This window comes from Capricornis sumatraensis, chromosome 7, assembly GCF_032405125.1.
Source record: "Capricornis sumatraensis isolate serow.1 chromosome 7, serow.2, whole genome shotgun sequence".
In the NCBI taxonomy this organism is placed as follows: Eukaryota; Metazoa; Chordata; class Mammalia; order Artiodactyla; family Bovidae; genus Capricornis; species Capricornis sumatraensis.
This window is the reverse complement of record NC_091075.1, coordinates 9374345-9397354: the sequence shown is the minus strand read 5'-3', so window position 1 is coordinate 9397354 and position 23010 is coordinate 9374345. Positions and strand designations below refer to the sequence as shown.

The 23010-nt window shown below is 43.1% G+C and overlaps 1 protein-coding gene across 2 annotated transcripts in view; it reads right to left on the bottom strand.

The window, feature by feature from the left end:
* SEC24D (SEC24 homolog D, COPII coat complex component) overlaps window positions 1-23010 on the bottom strand; it is a 109277-nt gene that overhangs the window by 19770 nt on the left and 66497 nt on the right. For both annotated transcript variants that reach the window (XM_068975063.1, XM_068975062.1), the window contains exons 9-12: window positions 22388-22503; window positions 14534-14658; window positions 8682-8873; window positions 8019-8112 (exon numbers count right to left, since the gene is read on the bottom strand). In XM_068975063.1, coding sequence (XP_068831164.1) covers window positions 8019-8112; window positions 8682-8873; window positions 14534-14658; window positions 22388-22503 — 527 coding nt within the window. The remainder of the gene's footprint in view (window positions 1-8018; window positions 8113-8681; window positions 8874-14533; window positions 14659-22387; window positions 22504-23010) is intronic.

Genomic DNA, 23010 nt, shown 5'->3' with positions numbered 1-23010 from the left:
TCAGGGAGGCTGAGAGATCTGCTTCAAGTCAAACAACCTGTAAATGAGACTATAAATATGTACATATTGGCTGCACTGCAGGGCTTGCAGAATCCCCAGCCGGGACAGAACCCAGGCCCCAAGCAGTGACAGCGCGGAGTACCAACCCCTGGACCACCGGGAATCCCCAGAGAGCCAATACTTAAATGTAGGTCTCTGTACCATGCCATTTTAAACACCTGTTAAAATGATGTGTCCAAGTAAAAATACTTTCTCCTTTATCCAACACAAGTCTTTCAGAACCAGGTGAATCCCAAAAGTAGAAGTAAATAATACGATTCCCAGGATCCTGACAGAATAGGAGCTCTTCTTTGAAACCGTCAGTAAACAGATGACACCTGCAGTGGTGGCCGAGGAGGAATACGCAAGAACGCAGTGGTGCTGCAGCAACAAGAGACGCAGGAACCAGCTTTCAGGCAAGAGGACAGAGGGAAAACTGTGGGGTCACGGTGACCCTGCCGACCTGCAGTCTCTGCAAAGTAACAGAGCCCAGGTGGGCGCCATGAACATCGAACTCAGCATTAAGATCAAAATCTTATTTAAGGAGCTGAGAAGTAGCCTATGAGCAAAGCTTACTGAAAGTAAGTAACGCGGGATACTGCCCCCCTGCAGTCCTGCCTCTCTCCAAGTCGCCTGGGCACATCACTGCCTCGAAACGAAGACAACCATTCTGATCACAGAGGTGGCTCTTCTCCCTGTGATGCCTGAAGGCTTTCCATTACAGGAGAAAGTCCACATCCCTTTATCTGGGCAGGAAGGCCAGGAAACCGTGGGATGTGTTGCACCAACATTTGCTGTGTGCAGCTCTGCCCCAGACCTTTGCACACATTTCTTATTTCATGCTGACAACCTGGGGAAGAAGGTAGTATGGGCTGCATGTTAAGGTCAGGAGAACTGAGGCCCTTCTGGTCTGGCCCGGGTCACACAGCACGGAAAAACTATTTCAAGGCCCTTTGGAGCTGAGTCTGAATCTGTTTTCCAGTCTAATCTTCTTGCCCTGACCATCCCCTACACTGGAAGTTCTAACCCTTCCTGCTTTCCTGGAGTACACCATACGCTTTACACACCTCTTTATCTTTGCACTGTTCCCTCTGGCTGGAATACATCTCTCCTTTTCTGTGACCTGGAGCGGTGTGTGCAAAGATGGGGTTCAGTGGCACACGCTGGTGTGCCCGGGTCAACTGCAAAACTTGTTGGGAAGTTATTGCTAATAATAAGGTATGTGGGTTTGTGACTAACTTCCTCAAAAAGCAAATGAAGAGAACTCAAGGTTAGCCCGGTTCTAACGTGTCTCACCACGTGACATTCTGATGTGCTTTGTGGACTGGGTCCCAGGGGGAGGGTCCCCGCTGACACCCTGGGGAGGGGAGGTAACCCAAGCCCCGTCTCATCTTTGCTGTGTGACTCAGCATGAGCAGCAGTTTTATCGTTGCCCGAGACTTCTATTGATAGTTACTGACAGACACAACATTAATGAGGAGGAGGGAAGCTTCCTTCTTCTTGTGAAGGTGAAGAGCATGGACAGTGGTCCTCCTTGTGCAGACACACAGCACAGGAGAAGCACGCTGTCAGCACTTCGGCCAAGAGACACACGTTACTTCCAGTAACCGAATCCTAGTAACATCTCCAGTGATACTGATAACAGCACATTAAAGGTTTTGAAATTCCGTGACTAAATTTTTTTCATTTTTATCACTCTTACAAAAGTATTTTTTTGTCTTAATTCAAGTAGCAAAAAAGGTATAAAACCTTTCTTAAAAGTCTATCTTCTCCCTGACTTTTCTTGCCTTACCTGCCCAATTTCCCTAAGGAATTTATTGTCAAAAATTCTTCTATCCATCTAGATCTTTGCTACTCATGGAAGGATTGTAATTTTATACCACGGGAGTTAAGATCATGGGTATAGTTCCTATCTGCATGGGTTTAGAATCCCAGCCATTCTATTAGCTTAATGACACTGGGCAAAATATTTAACTTCTCTATGCCTCAATCGGGCTTCCCTTGTGGCTCAGCTATTAAAGAATCCACCTGCAGTGCAGGAAACCTGGGTTCGATCCCTGAGTTGGGAAGATCCCTGGAGAAGGGAAAGGTTACCCACTTCACTATTCTGGCCTGGAGAGTTCCATGGACTGTATAGACCATGGGGTTGCAAAGAGCTGGACACGACTGAGCGACTTTCTCTTTCACTTTCATGCCTCAATTATCTAATTATATGACATAGGAATCATCATAACTGTTATACAAAAATATTGAGAGAATTCAATGATCCAGGACATGGTGTTAATCATAATTACACATAAATGATTGCCTAGTTAGTATTATCCATTGAATAAAACTCTGAAGGAAAAAAGATAAAGTATAATATTAGAGAAAAAAATTAAGAAGCCATATTTATCTTTTTTCTTTATATATATAATGGCTATTAATTTCAGACTTAATAATTTCATTAATCACATCCTTTAAAAAATCTTCGATCAGTTCAGTTGCTCAGTCGTGTCTGACTCTTTGCGACCACATGGACTGTAGCACGCTAGGCCTCCCTGTCCATCACCAACTCCCGAGTTCACTCAAACTCACATCCATCGAGTCGGTGATGCCATCCAGCCATCTCATCCTCTGTCGTCCCCTTCTCCTCCTGCCCCCAATCCCTCCCAGCATCAGTCTTTTCCAATGAATCAACTCTTCACATGAGGTGGCCAAAGTACTGGAGTTTCAGCTTTAACATCAGTCCTTCCAAAGAACACCCAGGACTGATCTCCTTCAGGATGGACTGGTTGGATCTCCTTGCAGTCCAAGGGACTCTCAAGAGTCTTCTCCAACACCACACTTAAAAAGCATCAACTATTCAGCACTCAGCTTTCTTTATAGTCCAACTCTCACATCCATACACGACTACTGGAAAAAGCATAGCCTTGACTAGACGGACCTTTGTTGGCAAGGTAATGTCTCTGCTTTTGAATATGCTATCTAGGTTGGTCATAACTTTCCTTCCAAGGAGTAAGTGTCTTTTAATTTTATGGTTGCAGTCACCATCTGCAGTGATTTTGGAGCCTCCCAAAATAAAGTCTGACACTGTTTCCACTGTTTCCCCATCTATTTCCCATGAAGTGATGGGACTGGATGCCATGATCTTCGTTTTCTGAATGTTGAGCTTTAAGCCAACTTTTTCACTCTCCTCTTTCACGTTCATCGAGAGGTTTTTTAGTTCCTCTTCACTTTCTGCCATAAGGGTGGTGCGTATCTGAGGTTATTGATATTTCTCCTGGCAATCTTGATTCCAGCTTATGCTTCTTCCAGCACAAAAATCTTTGATAGGTAGCAATAAAAGAGCTCCTATGGCTTCATACACCTTATGTCCCTACAAAATGTTATGTTTATACCAGAATCTGATTGTGCCCACATGAGGGTATCATACAGGATTAGACGAGTGACATGTCTTTCTCATTATGATGGAGAAAGGTTGAGGAGGGCTGACCTGGAGAACCCACTGTTCAAAACTCAGCTCCAGCGTCCTTTCTTCCGAGAGAGGTGTCCTCATCGCCCTCGGCAGAGCTGCCTGCCTCTACCTCTCTGCCCCCACTCTGCTTTGTAGATGAGGCTTTTCTAGAATTCACGACACCTTATGTGTTCTGCTGTCTTCCAGGATCTCTGGTCCACGCAGAAGGCAGGCCTGCAGCTCTCCTCCCGTGTGTTTCCCTAGCCTCAGCACCCTCCGTGCGGTCGCCTCAGGTCTGGCCCCTCACCCTACAGGTGCCCCATGAATTCCTGTGGAGGGAAGGTGGCGACACAGCACCTTGAAACCAAGCTGAAGCGTTTATGAAGACGACTGAGACATGAACTCCCCGCATCTAACGATGTATTTGAAGCATAACTGCTAAAGGCCTTTTCCCTCCAACTTTTTGGCAAACTCTGTTCATCTCATTTTATGGGAAACTGAAAGCTAACTCAGAAAACTGTTCCGAGGGCAACGTGAAAGACAATGCCAGCAATTCACATACAGTTGGGTTATGAGTGTCAGATTTTAAAATAGGTGCAGATTTTGAAAGACTATATATATGAAAAAAAAAAAAGACACTGAGAGTGCAAGGGGCTGTCGACACGGAAGCGTGTACAACACAAAACAGAACTGAAGGCTTCAGCTGGACAGCGTGTGTGAGAGCGTTCCAACAAGCCCCTTTTCATCTTTGTGACAGATCTGCGCGTGTTTTATGTCCATTTTTGTCTTCCGTCTTTGCTTCAAAAAGTTTATTACAAGTAATTACATATAGCTTTGACTTGGCATCTATCTGATAGAAGGTAAAGCTATAATTCCAGTGGGGGAGTCTGGTTCTGCAGCGTCTCCACTCGGACACAAATAACAAACGGTGCACTTTGCTGTCCTTTCAGCTTCTCCTCCTATCCAGGGGGATGAGACTCCGGGCTCTGGCCTCCCGGGCAGAATACACTGAGCTGTTCACTGACCTGCCGCAGACCTGGACCCAATAGAGGTCCTCTTTGCTCTCCTGCCCCACACCCTTTTTTGGGGAATATTATCAATAAACATCATGTCTTGTATTATAGAGTTACATCTCTTCTACACACTGTAAGCAACTTAGAAACAGGGACAGTAGTCCTAACACTGTCTCCTAAAACACAGGCATTTAGTCGATCTTTGTTGACTGAAAGAACAAGTGAATGAATGATGCGGTCTCTTCAGTATTTAGATGCTACCCTGCAGATTCTCAAAACTGTTAGCCTTCAGCCTGATGATGACTTCAGGCAAGAATTTTAGTACCCTTGTATATGTATATACAAATTTAAGTCTGACTGATTTTTAGCCACACAGGCCCTGAAAGATGATGAGATAATATGACTGTCAGAGGCAGCTGAACTATCATACACACATCAGACATTTACACACTTTTACACAAACACACAACACATTTATCCTATTTTTTCTTCATCCAAACCTGATAAAGTTGCTTGAGGCAGAAAGTATAACCCACAGACAAGCTCCAACTGTACTACAGTAGTTTCTGCTCTTATACAACAAATTATAATCACCTGGAATCTTCCTAGGAGATGCAGAAGAAACATTTTTCATTAATTTGTTATTTATAGCAATAATCTACTTGTAAAAATACTTTTGAGGAAACGACAATTAAAGGCACATAATAATAGAATTACTAAGGCAAATGTAGAAATCAGTAGAAAGGTCAGGGAAACTAGAAACATCCACCCTAAGTAGTAGTAGTATTTTTTATTATAGCTAAGGCTAACACTATGAATTAGAATGCTTATCACAAATGACTCTAGGAAACCAGCTAGTGAATCTTTTCTACACGTTAGAGATTGAATAATGTCTCCACTCTACACAAGAAAGAAACTTTCTTCGTTGTGTTCTTTCTTAATTTAACCAATAGTTTAAAGCATAGAAGAGCTTCCCTGGTGTCTCAGTGGTAAAGAATCTGCCTGTTAATATAGGAGACACGGGTTCGATTCCTGGTCTGGGAGTATCTTCACATGCTGCCGAGCAACTAAGCCTGCGTTCCACGGCCACTGAACCTGCGCCCTGGAGCCCACGTGCCACAGTTAGCGAAACCTGGGGTCGCCAACAAGGGAAGCGACTACAATGAGAGGCCTGCACACCGCAATGAGGGTCGGCCCTGCTCACTGCACCTAGGGCAACAAAGACCTAGCACAGCTGAACACATAAATTAAAAATAAATAAAAGCACAGAATGAGACATTAAATCATAGTTCAATGAAAAGCATTCTTAGTCCAAGTGTAATGTGAAGTTGGAAGGATCAGTATGCAATTTCCTGGGGAGCTAACTTAATGTGAGGATATTCTGAGAGACTGCAGAATGAGTAGCAATTCTTGATGCTGGTGGTTCCTAAATACAGATAATCAGTAAACTGTGGAGCTGATGAATCAGGATCTCTGGAAGTGGGGCCAAAAAGCTGTCGTTTTTAAAAGTACTTGCCCTCTAAACACATGACTGCACTGACATGAGGTGGGGCGTGGCTGCCTCCTGGGCCTTCTGCAGCCGCGGAGTCCATTTCAGGGCTGCGGCTGGGGGACAACCTGCCAGCAGGCACAGGGCAGTAACTGCCACCGACAGTGTGTCCAACTCTGTCGTTTTGTAAAGGCAGTTCCTCATCTTCATAGGAAGACAGCTCTTTACCTTCTCCAAAAGGAGCTCATTCCACTTTGTAAGAATAGTGTACTTATTAACTCTGACTTCTGATTAGTTATATTTAGATGTTCGTTTCTTCTCTTTAAACGTCAGAGGAAAGGCATATGTTACTCTAACATTAAAACTGCAAGTATAATATAAAAATAAAAAGGAGATCAGCTGAAATGAACTGGCCCCTGCTAAAGGACAGGCAGCTGAGAACACTGACAGTACAGTCAGCGTGGTGCTAAGTGACCTCCAAGAACACCCTGCTCGTTAAGAACACAGTGCTTTTCCGTCATGTATCATACACCACACTTTGGACACGTGGAAAGCACGCACACAAATTGCTCCCTACATTTCTTCTTTCTAGGATGCTTAGCAGCCTCTAGGCCACCTACCTGTGGACTGCCGATGTGGAACCCACTGTGACAAGACAGTATCGCTCCCCTCTAGAAATGATATATGGGGTTGAGCTGGGATTCTGTATGCATATTCTAATGAAGCCTAGATTTTCTTTTATGGATGAAACTTCCTGTGTGTGTGCATGCCTGTCTTTTTAAAAAATTCATTTACTAGCAACTAAAGAAGAGCCACTCTGCTGTCTTAACTAACGATTTACTGGCTTGCGATTCTCCACTCCTCTTTCCTCTCAGGCACATGCATGTGAATATACTGTTGCTCCCAGGACGAACTCTTTAGGGTAGAAAGACCTGTAGGGTCATGTATACCTTATCACATATCAGGAAATGTACATATGAATTTCTAGACACCTTTTCGGAGGACAGAATAGCAACAACTGCAGAACTTTCAAACTGAAAGAGCTATTTGTCTTTAGCAGTGTGGAATAAAATAGGAATTCCCAAAGTCTTTCTGTAGCCCAAGCAATGATCACTGCTGGCTTCCACAGGATGAAACTTAACATCTCCAAATTGCTTTCAGATGTAAAATTTATCTTTAACTTTACATTAAATTAACATGTATTGAGGCTTTTTGAGGGACATCTGCGGTCTTTAAACTCATCAGTAAATACTCTGAAGATCAAAAAACCCAGGCAAGCATCTATACTGGAACCAGACTAAAACGTCTGGACACAAAACTTATGTGGAAGTAGTTCATAAACTTAATTCTGTAGGGTTGTTGTTGCTGTTTGTTATTATTGCTAGCCATTTTATCTTAAAAATTAATTTAAGTGTAAGTTTACTAATAAGAATAAAAAAACCAATTTCAGGAACCAGCTGTCTAGGCCAAAGGTGACTCCTGTGCTAAGTGATAATGATTAAGAGTGAAGCACTTCCCAGCCATTCTGCCTTCCTGAAATCACTGCCTTATTACTACAATGGCCAGGGTCACTTGGGCCCAGCTTCCCAACCAGAGTCAGGCCAACCCCACACCTGCTGGCGTTCGGGAAGGCCCAGCAGCAATTGCTTCTGTCACTGACTGTTGCGACTTTGGCCCTGCATGTTTGAAAACCCCCAGGAAGGAGAGAAATGGGGGTTTTTCTCTTCATATCTGGTAGTTCAGATGTTGTTGCAATAATTTAAAAATAGATCACATAAAGTTCATGTGAAAGCCAAAGGGAGGAGCTAAACTGGAAACCTGACAGAATCAGCTGCTCAGATGCTAACAGCACTGGAATGTAAACGCTAGGGCTGAGCTGCGGTCTGGCCATTTCCGCCTGATATTTGCAGGCAAGTGGGGAACAGCCTCCAGCAAGCTGCATGTTTTAATGAAGGCTGTATTTTGTTCATGGATGAACCTTCCCACGTGCGTGTCATTTTTAAAGTTTATTTACTACCAACCAAAAGTGGCTTCTGCTCACCTTTAGGGCTTCCATGCCAGCCTGGATGACAGGGGCAAAGACGGTCTCATTTTCATTAGAGTCTGCAAACATCTCTGGAATCTGATCCAATAAACTATAAGAAATGAACACGCAAGAGGCTTTAAATACTTTGCATGTTTATAAAACCATCGAGAAGTAACTCACGAACACATCAAAGCTAAAGACATGTGGCGTTTATTTTACACTGAACACCTGGGGTGAATCTCACAGGTCCCTCCCTCAGGGAACGATATCCTGGCATGGTCTGGCACCAAAATTCCATGATCTGGTTGGAAAATTTACAAAAATCATGCTCTTTATAACTGTCACTTTTCTATTTACCACATTTCTGATCTCTTAAACTCTGAATTATAGAACAGTGGCTACATCATCAGTGAAGATGCTCATCCAAGCACAGGAAATAACTCCTGGGCTGCCTTTCCAGCAAAGAGAAGGGATGGACAGGGCTGAGCGTGAGGCCTAAAACATTCCTCATTTTAGATACCAGTCTATACTGAGAGGAGACAGACCTAACATAGAGTTTTATAATCCATGTGTTAAAACTCCCTTGTTAATGACAAAACAAAACATATGTGATTGAATCAAGACATGAACGAACAGACAAGTGATCTGGGTCTAAATTATAAAGCACTTGGTACTTGCTTGTGAATCACAGATTGAGATTCTTGATAGTTGACAAGGAAACCATCCAACAGAGGAACAAAGACCTCGCTGACGTCGGTCACCACCATCATCTGAGGCTGGGCCAAATTACTCTTTACGTTGAAGAAATGCAGAACTTTGTTATATGTGATAAAACCAACTCGAATTGCAGAAGTTTCTTCTTGATCTTCCCTGTGAGAGGGGGGGAAAAAAAAGCTTGAGGCTCTTTCATAAATTTATGAGAGGGAGGTTTCTATGAGAAATTCAGTAAGGAATTCGAATTAAATTCAGTAAGGAATTCCATAAAATATATGGAAGATATATTTAAAGTTTTGTTATCATTTACCAGATGTAGATAATACTGAGTCAAAGTGGTGGGGTGGGAGATATTTCAAAACTAAGTAACTTGATAAAGAAAAAAAGTTCTCAAAAATCTAGGTTAAAAAAATATTATGAATTTGTTTGTATTTTTCTACCATATTTATTCTCAAGCCATAGCAATTACAAAGTATTCCACCCCCACCACCATAAACAAGCTAGGCTTAATACATTCTTTATAAACAAAGCTCTCAGAAGTCACCAGAAGGTCAGAGTAACAGATGGCATATCTGAATAAAAACACACGTTCAGATGACAAACGGGACAGCTATTTTATCAAGCAAGGACCTGCTCCTCCCCTGTGACTCGTCTTACCCATTCTCAAGACTCAACAGGAGAAGGGCTAGATTTTGAAAGTTATATACCATGTAATGGAGAAGGAAATGGCAATTGGCTCCACTCTTCCTGCCTGGAGAATCCCACGGACAGAGATGACTGGCGGGCTACAGTCCATAGAGTCACAAGAGTCAGACACGACTTGGCGACTAACCCACCGTGCCAGATGAACAAACATACAGAGCAAACACGTGAAACAGCCACATAAACGGACTGACGATGAAATCACTAGGGAACCGTCTGCGATACTCACGAGCAGACAGTAAAAGCAATACAGACTACACAACTGCAACAGAGAGTTTAAGATTTTTGCAGAATTCCGGGACAAGGCTCTACTCTTCCTGAAAGGAGTATACAGGTATGAATCTTCTCACTCAAGTCTGTCCTGAGTAAATTCAGAGTTGAGCGGTCTGGACTCCAGTTATTTTCTTTCTCCCTCCCCTCCTGCTTCCTCACCCCTTTCTAAAATAACACACCTGGACACCACTGATGCTCTTACTAATAATCAGCAGTGGACATAACACGGTGCTCAGGGACGGTGTGAGAGCTACAGAACACGGATGCCACTTTCTCTGACCCTTAGATTTCAGTAAAACTTACTCTGCTCAGGGAGTAGCTTTTTCGAAAAAGAACAGCTTGGTTTCTAAACTTTGCACACGGCCTGAAGACTTCCCTGGTGGCTCAGACGGTAAAGCATCTGTTTACAACGCAGGAGACCTGGGTTCGACCCCTGGGTCGGGAAGCTCCCCTGGAGAAGGAAATGGCAACCCACTGCAGTACTATTGCCTGGAAAATCCCATGGACGGAGGAGCCTAGTAGGCTACAGTCCATGGGGGCTCAAAGAGTTGGATACGACTGAGCGACTTCACTTCACTTCACTAAAGAGTTACTTGAGAACAAGAGAAAGGGAAACGGAATGATGTGAAGTTCCAGCAGCTGGTCCCACCATCGACATTCCAGTTTCCTTGATGTTTCAGCAGAGTACAGGCTGACTCTTGACTTTAAATCCTCTTCTATTTTTCTGTTTACTTTGCTGACAGCAGTTGCTCTTCACTGTGGCCTTGATAAATGTGGGGGCAGTTTAAATAGATCGTAATAATCTCTTCCAGAAGCACTTGGTAAATGTTTGTATTCTGGACTCTGGCAACATTTTTAGAAATGGGAATCCTTACCTTTTGTAAGGATTACTACACATACACAGACTCTCTTACACACACACATCCCCTCCACACCCTAAACCGTATGACCTCAGGCAACCATGACTATACCATACGGCGTCCATGTTCCCCTCTGCTTTCCTTTTTCGTTAGACTCTTATTCCTCAAGGCCAAGCACAAGTCCTCCTTCTATGAAACTTCCCTTGATGCCACCAACCAGACCTTATTTCCTTTTCCTAACTTCCTGTAACTCCTTCTCAGTTGGCTCTTGGTGGATAGTGTCTTTCAGTTAACATTTCCCGAATCCTCGACTATAAACCAATACAGGTCAGGGCTCAAGGCTTATGCTCTCTGCTCTGAGGATCTAGCACAATGTGGGGAATTAGAGGTCTCATTGAGGATGATTATCATGACGGTGAAACACGTGTTTGGGATGGCAGGTTAGAGCCCAGACTGAGAAACTCCAACTCCAGGTGAGTGATGTTGCGTTGGTAGCTTAAAATCAGCCTCCTGGAAGTATTTATACTACAGAAATGAGCAAACAATGCAAATAAAGGCTTTGCTGATTTCAGAGCAGTCTTCCAGCACACCATTGGTTAAGCTCCTATTTCCCAGTGAACCTTCTATTACATAAGAGAAAAATGTCCAGCAAATCATGCAGGGCATTTATTCTCTTTTAATAGTTAACTTGGAGTCAGCCGAGGCAAAAGAACAAAAATTATAGAGAAGAATCTGGATTGCTACTCCCCATTGGATTTGGACATTTTTAGTGATGGGAAAAGAGTATCCTGGGATTCATAGGGTTCACTTAAATTCTAATGAACATTTTTTATAAATATCTAATCAGGACATCTCACATTATTACAAAATAGTAGGAGTAGTGTTTTCACTGGAACAGTTGTTCTTAAATTTGAGAAATAAAGAACTATGCTAAAATGTTCTTTTTCAACAGGATAGCTGCCTTGATAAACCATATCCAGAAGAAAATGGAATCTGTCTCTCCTTCATATTAATTCTATACAAATTCTGTAAAGTTACAGACAGGATATCATAAAGAAAAACGTGGTTTGTTCCCTTTTTCAATGACCCTTTCCCTCAACACTTGCCCCTATTATAATGGGATGAATCTGACAAGAGCAACACTGAAGATATCAAGTAACCTGAAGAACTAGAATATTCCAAAATCAAGCATTTTGAACATATTAGGTACACCAGCATTAAACACAAACAACTCAGAAAGAAAGCCAAGAGTTTGGCGTGAATAACAAGCAAAACACTTCAAATCTTTTCTGTCCTTTTCCAGAGCAAGTCAGACAGAGAAGTCTGTCACCCTGGCCATACCAAAGACGCAATTTCGAAGTTCAATAGTAAGGAACAGGCTTTCCCTTCTCAAGACTAGCCGAGAGATGAACACACCTTAGACACTCGTGGCAGTGGTGGTTCAGTTGCGGCTCCCTGGACTGCAGCCGCCAGGCTCCTCCGTGCATAGGATTCCCCAGGCAAGAACACTGGGGTGGGTTGCCACTCCCTTCTCCAGGGGATCTTCCTGACCCAGGGATCGAACCCATGTCTCCTGCATTGCAGGCAGATTCTTTACCACTGAGCCACCAGGGAAGACCTGACTTAGACATTAATCAAGACTTATACTGTGCTTTAAAAATGCTCTTTGGCACATTACCTGCTTTAATTCAAAGAATGAAACCAAACTGATGGCAATCATACCATGAAAAATACAGTTATCCACACGCATACACACATACAGCCCAAAACAGATTTCACGGAAGAAAACAGAAAATAGATTTGTTTTAACCTAAAAGATGTGCTCAGTCATGTCTGACTCTTTGCAACCCCATGGACTGTAGCCCTCCAGACTCCTCTGTCCATGGAATTCTCCAGGCAAGAATACTGGAGTGGGGTACTATTTCCTTCTCTAGGGGATCTTCCTGACCCAGGGATCAAACCCACATCTCTTGCATTTCCTGCACTGGAATGGTCGCTCAGTCGTGTCTGACTCTGTGTGACCCAATGGATTACACAGTTCATGGAATTCTCCAGACTAGAATACTGGAGTGGATAGCCACTCCCGTCTCTAGGGGATCTTCTCAACCCAGACATTGAACCCAGGTCTTCCACACTGAAGGTGGATTCTTTACCAGCTGAGCCACCAGGGAAGCTCATTTTAAAAGATAAAGAGAAGGTATTTTGGCTTGAATAAGAACTTTTATGAGAAATATTTGAGAAGTGGCAGGGAATAGCCAGCAGTATCTTTTTACTTTTCTCCTATCTTTGGCCAAAGTCACATGTCTGCTCCAATGGTATATAAAAGTTATGATGACACCTAATAGTGTAATTTTATAACTTACATCAATAGGTTATAAGCTGCATATCACCAGTGTGCTGAAAAGGCACCCGGGGCTGGTGAAGTGACTAGACATGTGAATAGTCATGTGAGAAAGTAATTTGAAGCACTTTGAGAGAAGGGGAGAGAGAGAGACTATTTCCAGAAATCAGAGTAGCTTTCACACTCCTCAAGTGTGAAATTCAGATGTAGTATATTAAAGCGGCCCTGTGAGAGGTCTGTGATCAAAGACGTCATTTTCGGCAGAAAGTCCATCCTTGTGAAGTGTCCCTGAGAATGAGGTAACAGAAACTGTAGTCACAACCGTTGGCAGGCAGCAAGGCCTTTTTTCCCCCCCATCTTCATCTTGCTCCAGCTCATTCTTCACTGCAAGATTCAGTCTGAAATCACCTCCGTGTTTTTTTTAAACATTCCCACTGCTTTTCCAAACCATCTCCTTAAGAATATGATGACTTCAGCTTCACAGATACAAACAAAACGACTCCTGGGAGGTCCAGCACCAGCGCTCACTCAGCTGAGCCTCACTCACGGGCACCACAGCCCCAGCCGCACGTGGAGCAGAGAGGAGGGGCGCCCGAGCACTCACGCAGCCGTGGGGGCTGTGGACAGCCCAGCCCGCAGAGCATCCTTCCAGGACGAGGCTGCTGATGTTCAGGGTGTGGGGAGGGGCGGAAGAGATCAAGACTGGCGCACACACTCGGTTTCAGACGGTCTTCCACAGCCTCTTTTCTTCCTTAAGCATGCCTTCCATCGCATAAACAAAGGCTTTCTCCCTGCTCCAAGTCTCCTTCCTAGATGCTAGGTCCAACCCGAAACAAGCTAGTTTGCGTAGGATAAAACATAGTCATGTTTGCTAACACACTTTCCATCTTTCCTTTTATGCACTCCCCTTGCAATGACAAGACAAGTCACAGGTCACAGAGGCAGGAAGGCTGCCGAGGGGCCCGACAGGGAACCAGGTGGACAGAAAGAAATTCGGCCACAGAGCCGCAATGGTTGCCATGAGGTCAGTTTTCCTGCGTCCCTTAGAAATACCTACCGCACCAGCAACTACCTGTTTCCACTGGAAAATCAGTGTTTTTGAAAAGGGAAAACGGACTGCCAAGGCTTTTCCCACCACACTGCTGGGATCTTCCTTACCACTTAGAATGGACTTCTTTAAGATTAGCTTTTGCTTAATTATTCATTTGTTTGTGTATTTTGGCTGCACCAGGTCTTAGAGACAGCACGCGGGATCTTCGCTCTTTCTTGGGACATGTAAGGGCCTTTTTGTTTTTGGGTTGCGGCATGCAAACTCTTAGTTGCGACATGTAGTTCCCTAACCAGGGCCTGACCCCGAGCCCCCTGCACTGGGACACGGAGTCTTAGTCACTGAGCCACCAGGGAAGTCCCTAGAATGTGTTTTGAATGTTGCTTACTGTGGCATTATTTCTTATCAGTTTTCTTTTTCTTGGTACAAAAGAGCACTCTGACTCTTTAAGGATTATTTGATGCTGTTTAAACAATTATCTAATGTCCCCATTAGCAAAAAATCTCAATGGGCCATTCAGCACTTGTTTTCTGGCCAATAAATTAATTCGGCAATATTGTGTAAGTTACAAAAGGAATGGAAGTTCCCTTACTTTGGAAGTTTCTCCAGCACGGTTTTCAGCTCTTCACATATGAGCTTCACAAGTCCATTCTTGATGTTACTATATGACACATCAATCATGAAGATGAAGGCTGGTGGGTTGGGAGGCTTATTCTTCTACATGAAAGCAAGCAAATCACACACATATAAAGTTCATGCGTTTCATAATCAAATTAAAGCCCCCAGGAACTCTAGAAGGTCATCAGACCTCTCCTTTAATACTTTATGATATAACATCTGTGGAATCAAATCACTTTCTGGAACAGTCTCTGCCACTATAAAAAAGATAAAGCCTGTTTATTTTCCAGGCTGCGACCTGAGTCCCACTACTGAAGTAGACAGGATTATGACAGCTAGCAGAGAAGGTTCACTTTTGCAGGGCTCAGAAGACATTATGACCCCAACTGCCCAAAGGTGGGTACAGTCTGGTGGGGGCCTTGCTTATAACCCTCTGCCTTAGGGGAAGAAATGTGTCTAGAACCCTGGCACACTGTGCCGTCAACAGTACAAACTATAATTAGTGTTTGTTTTTAAAACTGAAGTTAAACTTCATAAACTTGATTGATATCATCATGTTCAACTCTTCCTTTGTAAGCTCTTTAAAGATATGAAATTAGATACAAAAATGTAATTGTATACTGAAAAATTTATACTATATTATCAAATACTTACCTGTTCCTTACATACTTATGGGAAAAAAAAAAAGTTGAATACTGGGTCTTTTTTCTATCTGCTTGAAATAATCACTGTTACATAAAGCAGCTACTAAATACGTTTTGTAGCTTTTGGTTCCTTTACTGGCTGGTGTTCAAACAGCTCTTAGCAAGGGATTTGTCAGTTGGATTGTACAAAATATTTAGGAAATAGAACCACAGGCAAACGTCTTTTGTGACACTAGAGAATAAAGAATTAAGGCTAATTAAATCTTAACTTTAGGATAAATGAAAAATGTTCTAAATTATACTTTAATTGCTACAGTTATAAAATTAGGTGATAATATCTCCCAATTATCTTGCTAATTCATCCTATATCCAACTGTAGGGTTAGATGTAACGTTTCTGTTATAAAAATCATTTGTTAAAAAAAAAAAAAGAAAAAAAATTGCAGGACTTGAAAACTACCAACCTGATTATTTCATAGTTTTGTCACATCCAGAATCAGACCAACAAAGAAATATAAGAATTCTACTGGACTTCCCTGTTTGTAGAGTGGTTAAGAATCTGCCTTGCAGTGCAGATGAGACCAGTTCAACCCCTGGTGGAGGAAGATCCCACATGCCTCGGGGCGACTAAGGCTGTGCACCGCCACTGCCACTGCTGAGCCCAGGCTCCACAGGAGAAGCCCGCTCACCGCAACCAGAGAAAGCCTGACGCCACAACAAAGACCCAGCTCGGCCCCAAATAAAACAAGTCAGAAAAAGAAAACAACTACTGCTGTCTACACGAGCAATTTTTATTGCCAACCTCTCGATTTCCATATAATCTAATTCCTGACATGCTTATGCCAATGTACACAGAATTAAAACAGTCATTCCCACTGGCTGAACCAAAACCTGAGACCACGCCAAACATGCCCTACCACTTTCACCCTCTCTCCGAAGTTCAGCATCCCCAGTTCCCCACTGAATGTCCTCCATTATCTCCAGTCTATACATTTCTACGTCATGCATCCCTCTAACTTGTTTTCTGCATCTTCTTCATCTTCGCCACTTTGTGTGTTAGACACTTCAGTCACGTCTGATTCTTTGCGACCCCATGGACTGTGGTCCACCAGGCTCCTCTGTCCACGGGATTCTCCAGACAAGAGTACTGGAGTGGGCTGCCATGCCCTTCTTCAGGGGATCTTCCCAACCCAGGGATCAGACCCAGTCTCCCGCATTGCAGGCAGATTCTTTACCATCTGAGCCACCTACACAAAACTAATACATCATTCCCTTAAGGAACATTGCCTTCCAACAGCTCTATCAATAACATCACTACACATCAACCCAAAGGCTTGGAAATTAGATGTGACGCTTCCTTTTCTTTCCATCAAGTTCCATTGATTTATTCTTCCAAAATGCTTCTTTCGCATGTCTTACCCCACCCGCCTCTTAGCCACTGGGAAGCATCTCATCTCGGGCCTTAACACCTGTACTGGCCCCATCACTGGCTGCCTTCACCCAGCACTCCACCCAGGCACCCCAGCGGGCTTTGCCCAGCCAAGCCTAGCAATGGATGAACTCTATACGCTGGTTTACTGCATCATCTTACTAAAACTGCTCTCTTGAAGCTCACAGACCTCCTGGCTGCAAACTACAGCGATCTGAAATAAAACCCAGCTCTCCTCCTCAATCTCCGTCTCTGCAGCTTTCAGCCTGGCAGGCCACTTTCCCTTTTTCAGCTGCCGAGGCACAAGGTGTCATTTCCCCTCCCACTTGTCTGATCTCCTCCTCTGTTTCTCACTTTCTTACCTCTTCCAAAGGACACCTTCCTTACTCTCCCTACCACATGCTCCAGCACAGAATCTCATTTGCTCATTTTTAAGCAGCACCTCTCTATCGGCGACTCCTCGGGTTCCCTCCACAGGGCCTGTTTCCTGAGCTCCCGGCCAGCATTCCGGTCAACTACAGCACAGCACGCCTCCCCGGCAAGGCCCCACCAGCGCCTTACACTCGGAAGTGTAGACAACACTTCTCCCACTCCCGCTAGTCTTCCACAAGGAACTTACAGAAAGCAAGATCCTCTCAAACAATCCAGGCTTTACATCCCTCTCTCTCTGGAACCGTCCACCTCCCTCACCAGCCACACGGAGTTAACTGTGAAGCCTCTGCGGCTCCTTCTCGTTCCAGTAACCAAATGTGGACCCTCATTTTCTTTCCTTTTAAAATGACTTTCAATAGTGGCAAAACACAGAAAACAATCTACCGTCCTAACCATCTGCGCTTCCTTGGGGGCTCCGTGGTAAAGAATCTGCCCGCTAGTGCAGGAGGCACTGGAGACTTGGGTTTGATCCCTGGGTGAGGAAGACCCCCTGGAGCAGGAAATGGCACCCCACTCCAGTATTCTTGCCTGGAAAATTCCACGGACAGAGGAGCCTGGCAGAGCACAGTCGATGGAGTCACGAAAGAGTTGGACACAGCCTAGCGACTAAACAAGAACAGCCGCCATTGTTAAGTGTAAATTCTGTGCTATCACGCACACTCACATTGTTGGGCACGCGAAACGGAAACTTCATACGCATTAACAATCATTTACCGCCCCCCACCCCAGTCCCTGTGAACCGCTGTTCTACATTTCTAATTTCTGTCTCTATGAGTTGAACTACTCTAGGTAATGCACATAAGTAAAATCCTACAGTATTTGTCATTTATGCGACTGGCTTCTCTAAGCATAATGTCCTAAACATGCATCCATGTTGAAGCACGTGTCAGAATTCCCTTCGTTTCTCAGGCTCACTAATACTGCATGGTATGTACACACCACATTTCATTCATCCATTCATCCATCTATGGATACCTGGGGTGCTTCCACCTTTTGGCTATTGTGACTAATGCTGTTATGAACACAGATGTACAGATCTCTCTCTCTGAGACTCTCTTTTCAATTATTTTGGGAATATACCCAGAAGTGGAATTGCTGGACCATTTGGCAATTCAATTTTTAATTTTTTTTTCTCCTGAGGAATTGCTAAATGACTCTCATTTTCTCTTGCATGTTAACTGGTTAACTACTACATTCACCAACCTCCCTCCTCTCAGGACATGTACTGCTGTCAGAATAAAGTACCCAAGGCACAACAAAGACCCCAGTGCTGCTCCTCTGAGGACAGGCAGCCTACCAAGCCCCCAGTAGGGCACCGAGCAAGGTCAGAAGGGTGCTCAGTGCTGCGCGACACTTGAATGAAGGCGTAGACGGGTGGGTGGGTTAACAGCAACAGTTCCCTCTCAGCCTTTGACTGTCCTCATGGCCTACTGAATTAAGAAAATTCTTCAATGGCCTGGCATTTGAAACTCCATAATACTCATTCAGCAAACACATATAGAGGCCTAAGAGATCAAAGCTATGCCAAGCCTAGCAGAACATAAAAGGATGGTCTGGTCTCAAAACAACTTCCCAGCTTTACTTCCTATCATGCCCCCAAACACATTCCTCCAATTTAAGTGTTTGCCATTTTCAAAACATTTTCTATCCAGAAGTCACAACCTAGTGGGCTTGGGCCAAGAAAAATATTTCCTTGGCGGGAAAAACTATTTTGTTTGGCACAGTGTTTTTTTAAAAATATTTGCATGTGACTGTGTTTTGGGGGAAAGAGGAATATACTCTCTAATTATTCTGGTCCCTCTACCAAGGCCCCACTGGTCATCTACAAAGCCCACCTCACCCCCAATAAGTGCTAACTCGCTTCAGTCGCATGGACTCTGTGCGACCCTATGGACTGTGGCCTGCCAGGCTCCTCTGTCCATGGGATTCTCCCAGCAAGAGTGCTGGAGTGGGCTGCCCAAAGGACCTGGAGTGAGCTGCACATACCCCTGAGAAGCTGCTTCTGCTCACCACTTACTCTCCCCTTCCGTTTTCACATGTCCATCCTCTGCTCAGATGGCACTTACTTTCTAAAGCCCTTCTTCAGTCCTCTCCAAATCAGAAATGATTGCTCATCTGTTTTCTTATGGGACTCCGATTATTCTACTCTCGTAGCATTTCCACTTGGATTTATAATTATGTACTTTTCTTATCAGGTCTCTATGCATGGTAAGGACTGAGATCAGGTTCATATCCTTGCTAGTTTTGGAATTACAACCAATAAGCCTTGGACATACTAGGTATAAAACAAATGTCAAAGTGAACCAAAATTAAATGGAGAAACTATATATAAAAAAAAAAAAAGACTAGTTTGGAATGAAAGTTTACCTTCCAGGTATACTATATGCATAGATACATCCCGTAAACTTCGAGGTAAAAAACTTCCAGTTATGAGACAGAGCTGGGTCTTTTTTTCTAGGAAAACTATACGGTGATTTTGCAAATACATGCCAACATATCACAGCACACAGACAGGGAACAGGGGTTGTGTGGTCACACAGACGTGGTTTCCCGTCTGGCCCCATCATTTTCTATATGTATGGCCTGAGGCTGGCACTTAAGATCTCTAAGCCTCAGTTTCCCCACATCATGGTGGTAACTAACCACATGAGTTGGCACAGAGCATCACTCACAGTGAATGCTCATGAGTGTTGATTTTATTATCTAAAGTTGGCATTAAGATAAACTCAACTGAATATTAAAAATGTGATTTTGTAATTCTCCTTTACATTTGTATGGTGTTAAAAAATACACATACAAATTAAAGATTTTTTTTTAAATGTGGACCATTTTTTTAACATCTTTATTAACTTTGTTACAATATTGCTTCTGTTTTTTTATGTTTTGGTTTTGGGCTGTGAGGCATGTAGAATCTTTAGCCCCCTTACCAGGAACTGACCCATACCTCCTGCATTGGAAGGTAAAGTCTTAACCACTGAACCGCCAGGGAAGTCACATACAAATTAAATAGGCTCATACAAATTTGGATAATTTCATCATCCAAATCCCTAAGGCAATTCATTATTATACTTCATTTACATTTTAAGTTATAATTAAATTTTAAGATAGTAAGAGTATCTTTTTATTATGAACCTTATTTGGAATAATAAAAGGAACATTAAACATTTTTTAAAACCTTTCAAAATGTGCAGTTTTTATTTGGTTCCTTGCCCGCTGTGTGAGATTTCCCATCAATGAGATGTCTGGAGCATTTCCACATAGCAGAGTTTGAAGATACTGAGACTTTTGTTCCCAGAAATAGATTTGACTCCCTGCCTAGGTTTCTACTAAAAAAGCAGAAAATCAAGATAATATAGCCTTTTTGGCAGAGAACTGGAAACTTGGAGCATAGTTAGATTTATACTCCAGCTGCAAAGATCAGTGAATAAATTTTCTGTCACTAGGTTACAATAGCTCTATTATATTTAATTAGAACTTCAAATGTTTCTGTTCTGCCTAATCCTTTTCCTTCAGTCAGTAACAGTTAAAGGACAAATAAGCTGTCCAAAAGCAACTGGTACTCTAGGACACCTTTTTCGTGTGAAATAAATCATTTGTACCAAAAAATGTTTTCATGTTTCCCCTAAATATGTTTCAATGTTACACTTGAAACTAATAGAGCCTGAACTCTTCTTTGATAACTAGGTCTATGTCACGTGTGAAAAACTCATATAACACACTAAAATAAATGAAAAAGGCATATTAACCAGAAAACATTTTTAAATTCACTCAGTTGGAAAAACTTCTGATTAGGAACAATGTTCTTTGCAATTTTTACTCAACACAAGTGGGCTGGCCCCCTAGCGAACATCTAGGGAAGACGTCTGTGGGTCAGAGGCTGTTTCCTGAGGACTGGGCCCTCGGGAGCACTCGTTTTTGGAAGGGGAAGTAAGTCAGAATGACTGTTTCTTCAAGTCTACACAGAGCACTTCAGATGCAAGCTGAAACTTGAAGTGACATCCAAGAAGATGTTTTCAAACCACAAAAGAATTTTAAAGACCTGCGAGATACCCATAATGATGTCACTATCACTAGGAGGTTGGAGAAGGGCAACAGCTGATCCTGGGAGTAGGGACACACTTGCAAATTCATTTCCTCGTCCACTGACTCACTTGCCCACCCGTCCGCACACAATGATCAGTTGCCTACCCCGTGGCAGGAACTGTGGTAGCTCAGCACAGGGAGGCGCCCTCACACCCCATCTGGGGAGTGGCGCCCACTCGCTGCAACTAGAGAGCGCCCTGGGAGCAGCGACGACTCAGCGCAGCCAGAAATCAAGCCATCAGACTCAAAAAAGCTAATATATTAAAAAAAAAAAACAGTGAGGACAGATTCTTGTTCCCAATGATATCAGAATCTAGGAAGAGGGAAAACACAGGAAGATTTAAATTCTATGGGGATGACTGCTAAAACAGATACACGGACCAAATTATGTGGAAGACAAATCAGAACATTTAGTAAATAACAACCACGATGAAGTCAGAGAAAGTCTGATGAAGTCAGAGAGACACTCACATAAAATAAAATTTCAGCCAGAGATTAGAGAATAAGTAGGAATTTGGTGGGTGGGATATGCAGAGCTGTAACAAGAGGATGAAAACGCAGTCAAAGTCAAAAGAACATCTTAGATATAAGCATGGAGTTGAGCAGAGGCGTGATCCTTTCAGGGTATGGGAGCCAGAGTTTTGTACAATTGATGATGCAGCTGAGGTGGGAGCTAATGGTCTTATAAGGAAACAAACTTTTGAATTTAATTTTTTAGATTGAGGCAGTAGGAGGAGTCTCACAGTTACATTTTAAAGCAAGGAAGCCAGAGGACAGGATCCCGGGCTGCTGAAATAATCTAAGGGCGATTCTGAGAGCCTAACGTACGGTGGTGCCAGCGGGAGTGGAGAAGAGAGCCAGAGAAAACACGTCAATAGCCTTGCTGACCGTACTGGCTGACCTTCAGCCTGAGAAGGGAGATTCTTTGGGGATGACTGACAAAACAAATAGGGCAGAGGTGCTGTAGGGAACCGCTGCATTAAGAACTCGCATATTCTCTCTTAAAGGGACATAAAAATGAAATCATTATTTTTTTCTTCCTGTCATTGCAGTGGATGGTCTGGCTGTTTAATCACATTAACAGCCTAGGCAGCTTGATCTGTGTCTTAGGGATTTCTACTTCCCCACGGCACCACTCAAATGCTTGGGTTGTGAATTAAGAGTCAGTTCATTAAACATGAAAGTTGTTCACTTGTATCTGATATCCATATATAAACACTGTTGGTCCTGGGAGTACTTACCCTGCAGTAATCCAAAGTAGCAACATATTCATACGATCCTAGAGATAACTCTGGCTTCTCATAGTGGTCCAGTCTTCTTCCGATGTGGTCCAGATGTTGGAAATAGAATGGTGGAACTAACAAAAACAAAATAGGAAAGGGAATCTCTTGTTTTTACAACACAGACGATTTAGTAAGCTCTCAAAGTTTATTATGGGAGCAAAGTAGTATGAGGGAAAAAAAGCATTTTAAAGCTGGAATGTAGCATATTCTAAAAATCCACTAGTCCTTCTTTCCAGTCTTGGAAAGAATGAGGGTTTTCCAAAATATCTTCCTGACTCTTCTGCAAGTTACTGATGACAAAGAACATTAATGGTCTGGATCATTACAGAGAAGCAGCAGATAAAAGCACCGGAGTTTTTAAATCGTCACAACCAAAAGTTAATTCTCCCTATTTAATTACCTTTTCTCAAAGGAACTCTAACTTTTCAAACGATTTAAATTTTCAATACCCCAGCAAAAACATACATTGGTTATTTGGACTATACTATTAGCTCTAATGTTTATTATCTTTTAATCAGAGATGTCTTCAGCCATGGGGAGTTTGCACGGTAATCTTTAATGTCTGGGCTTCAGAGTGGAGA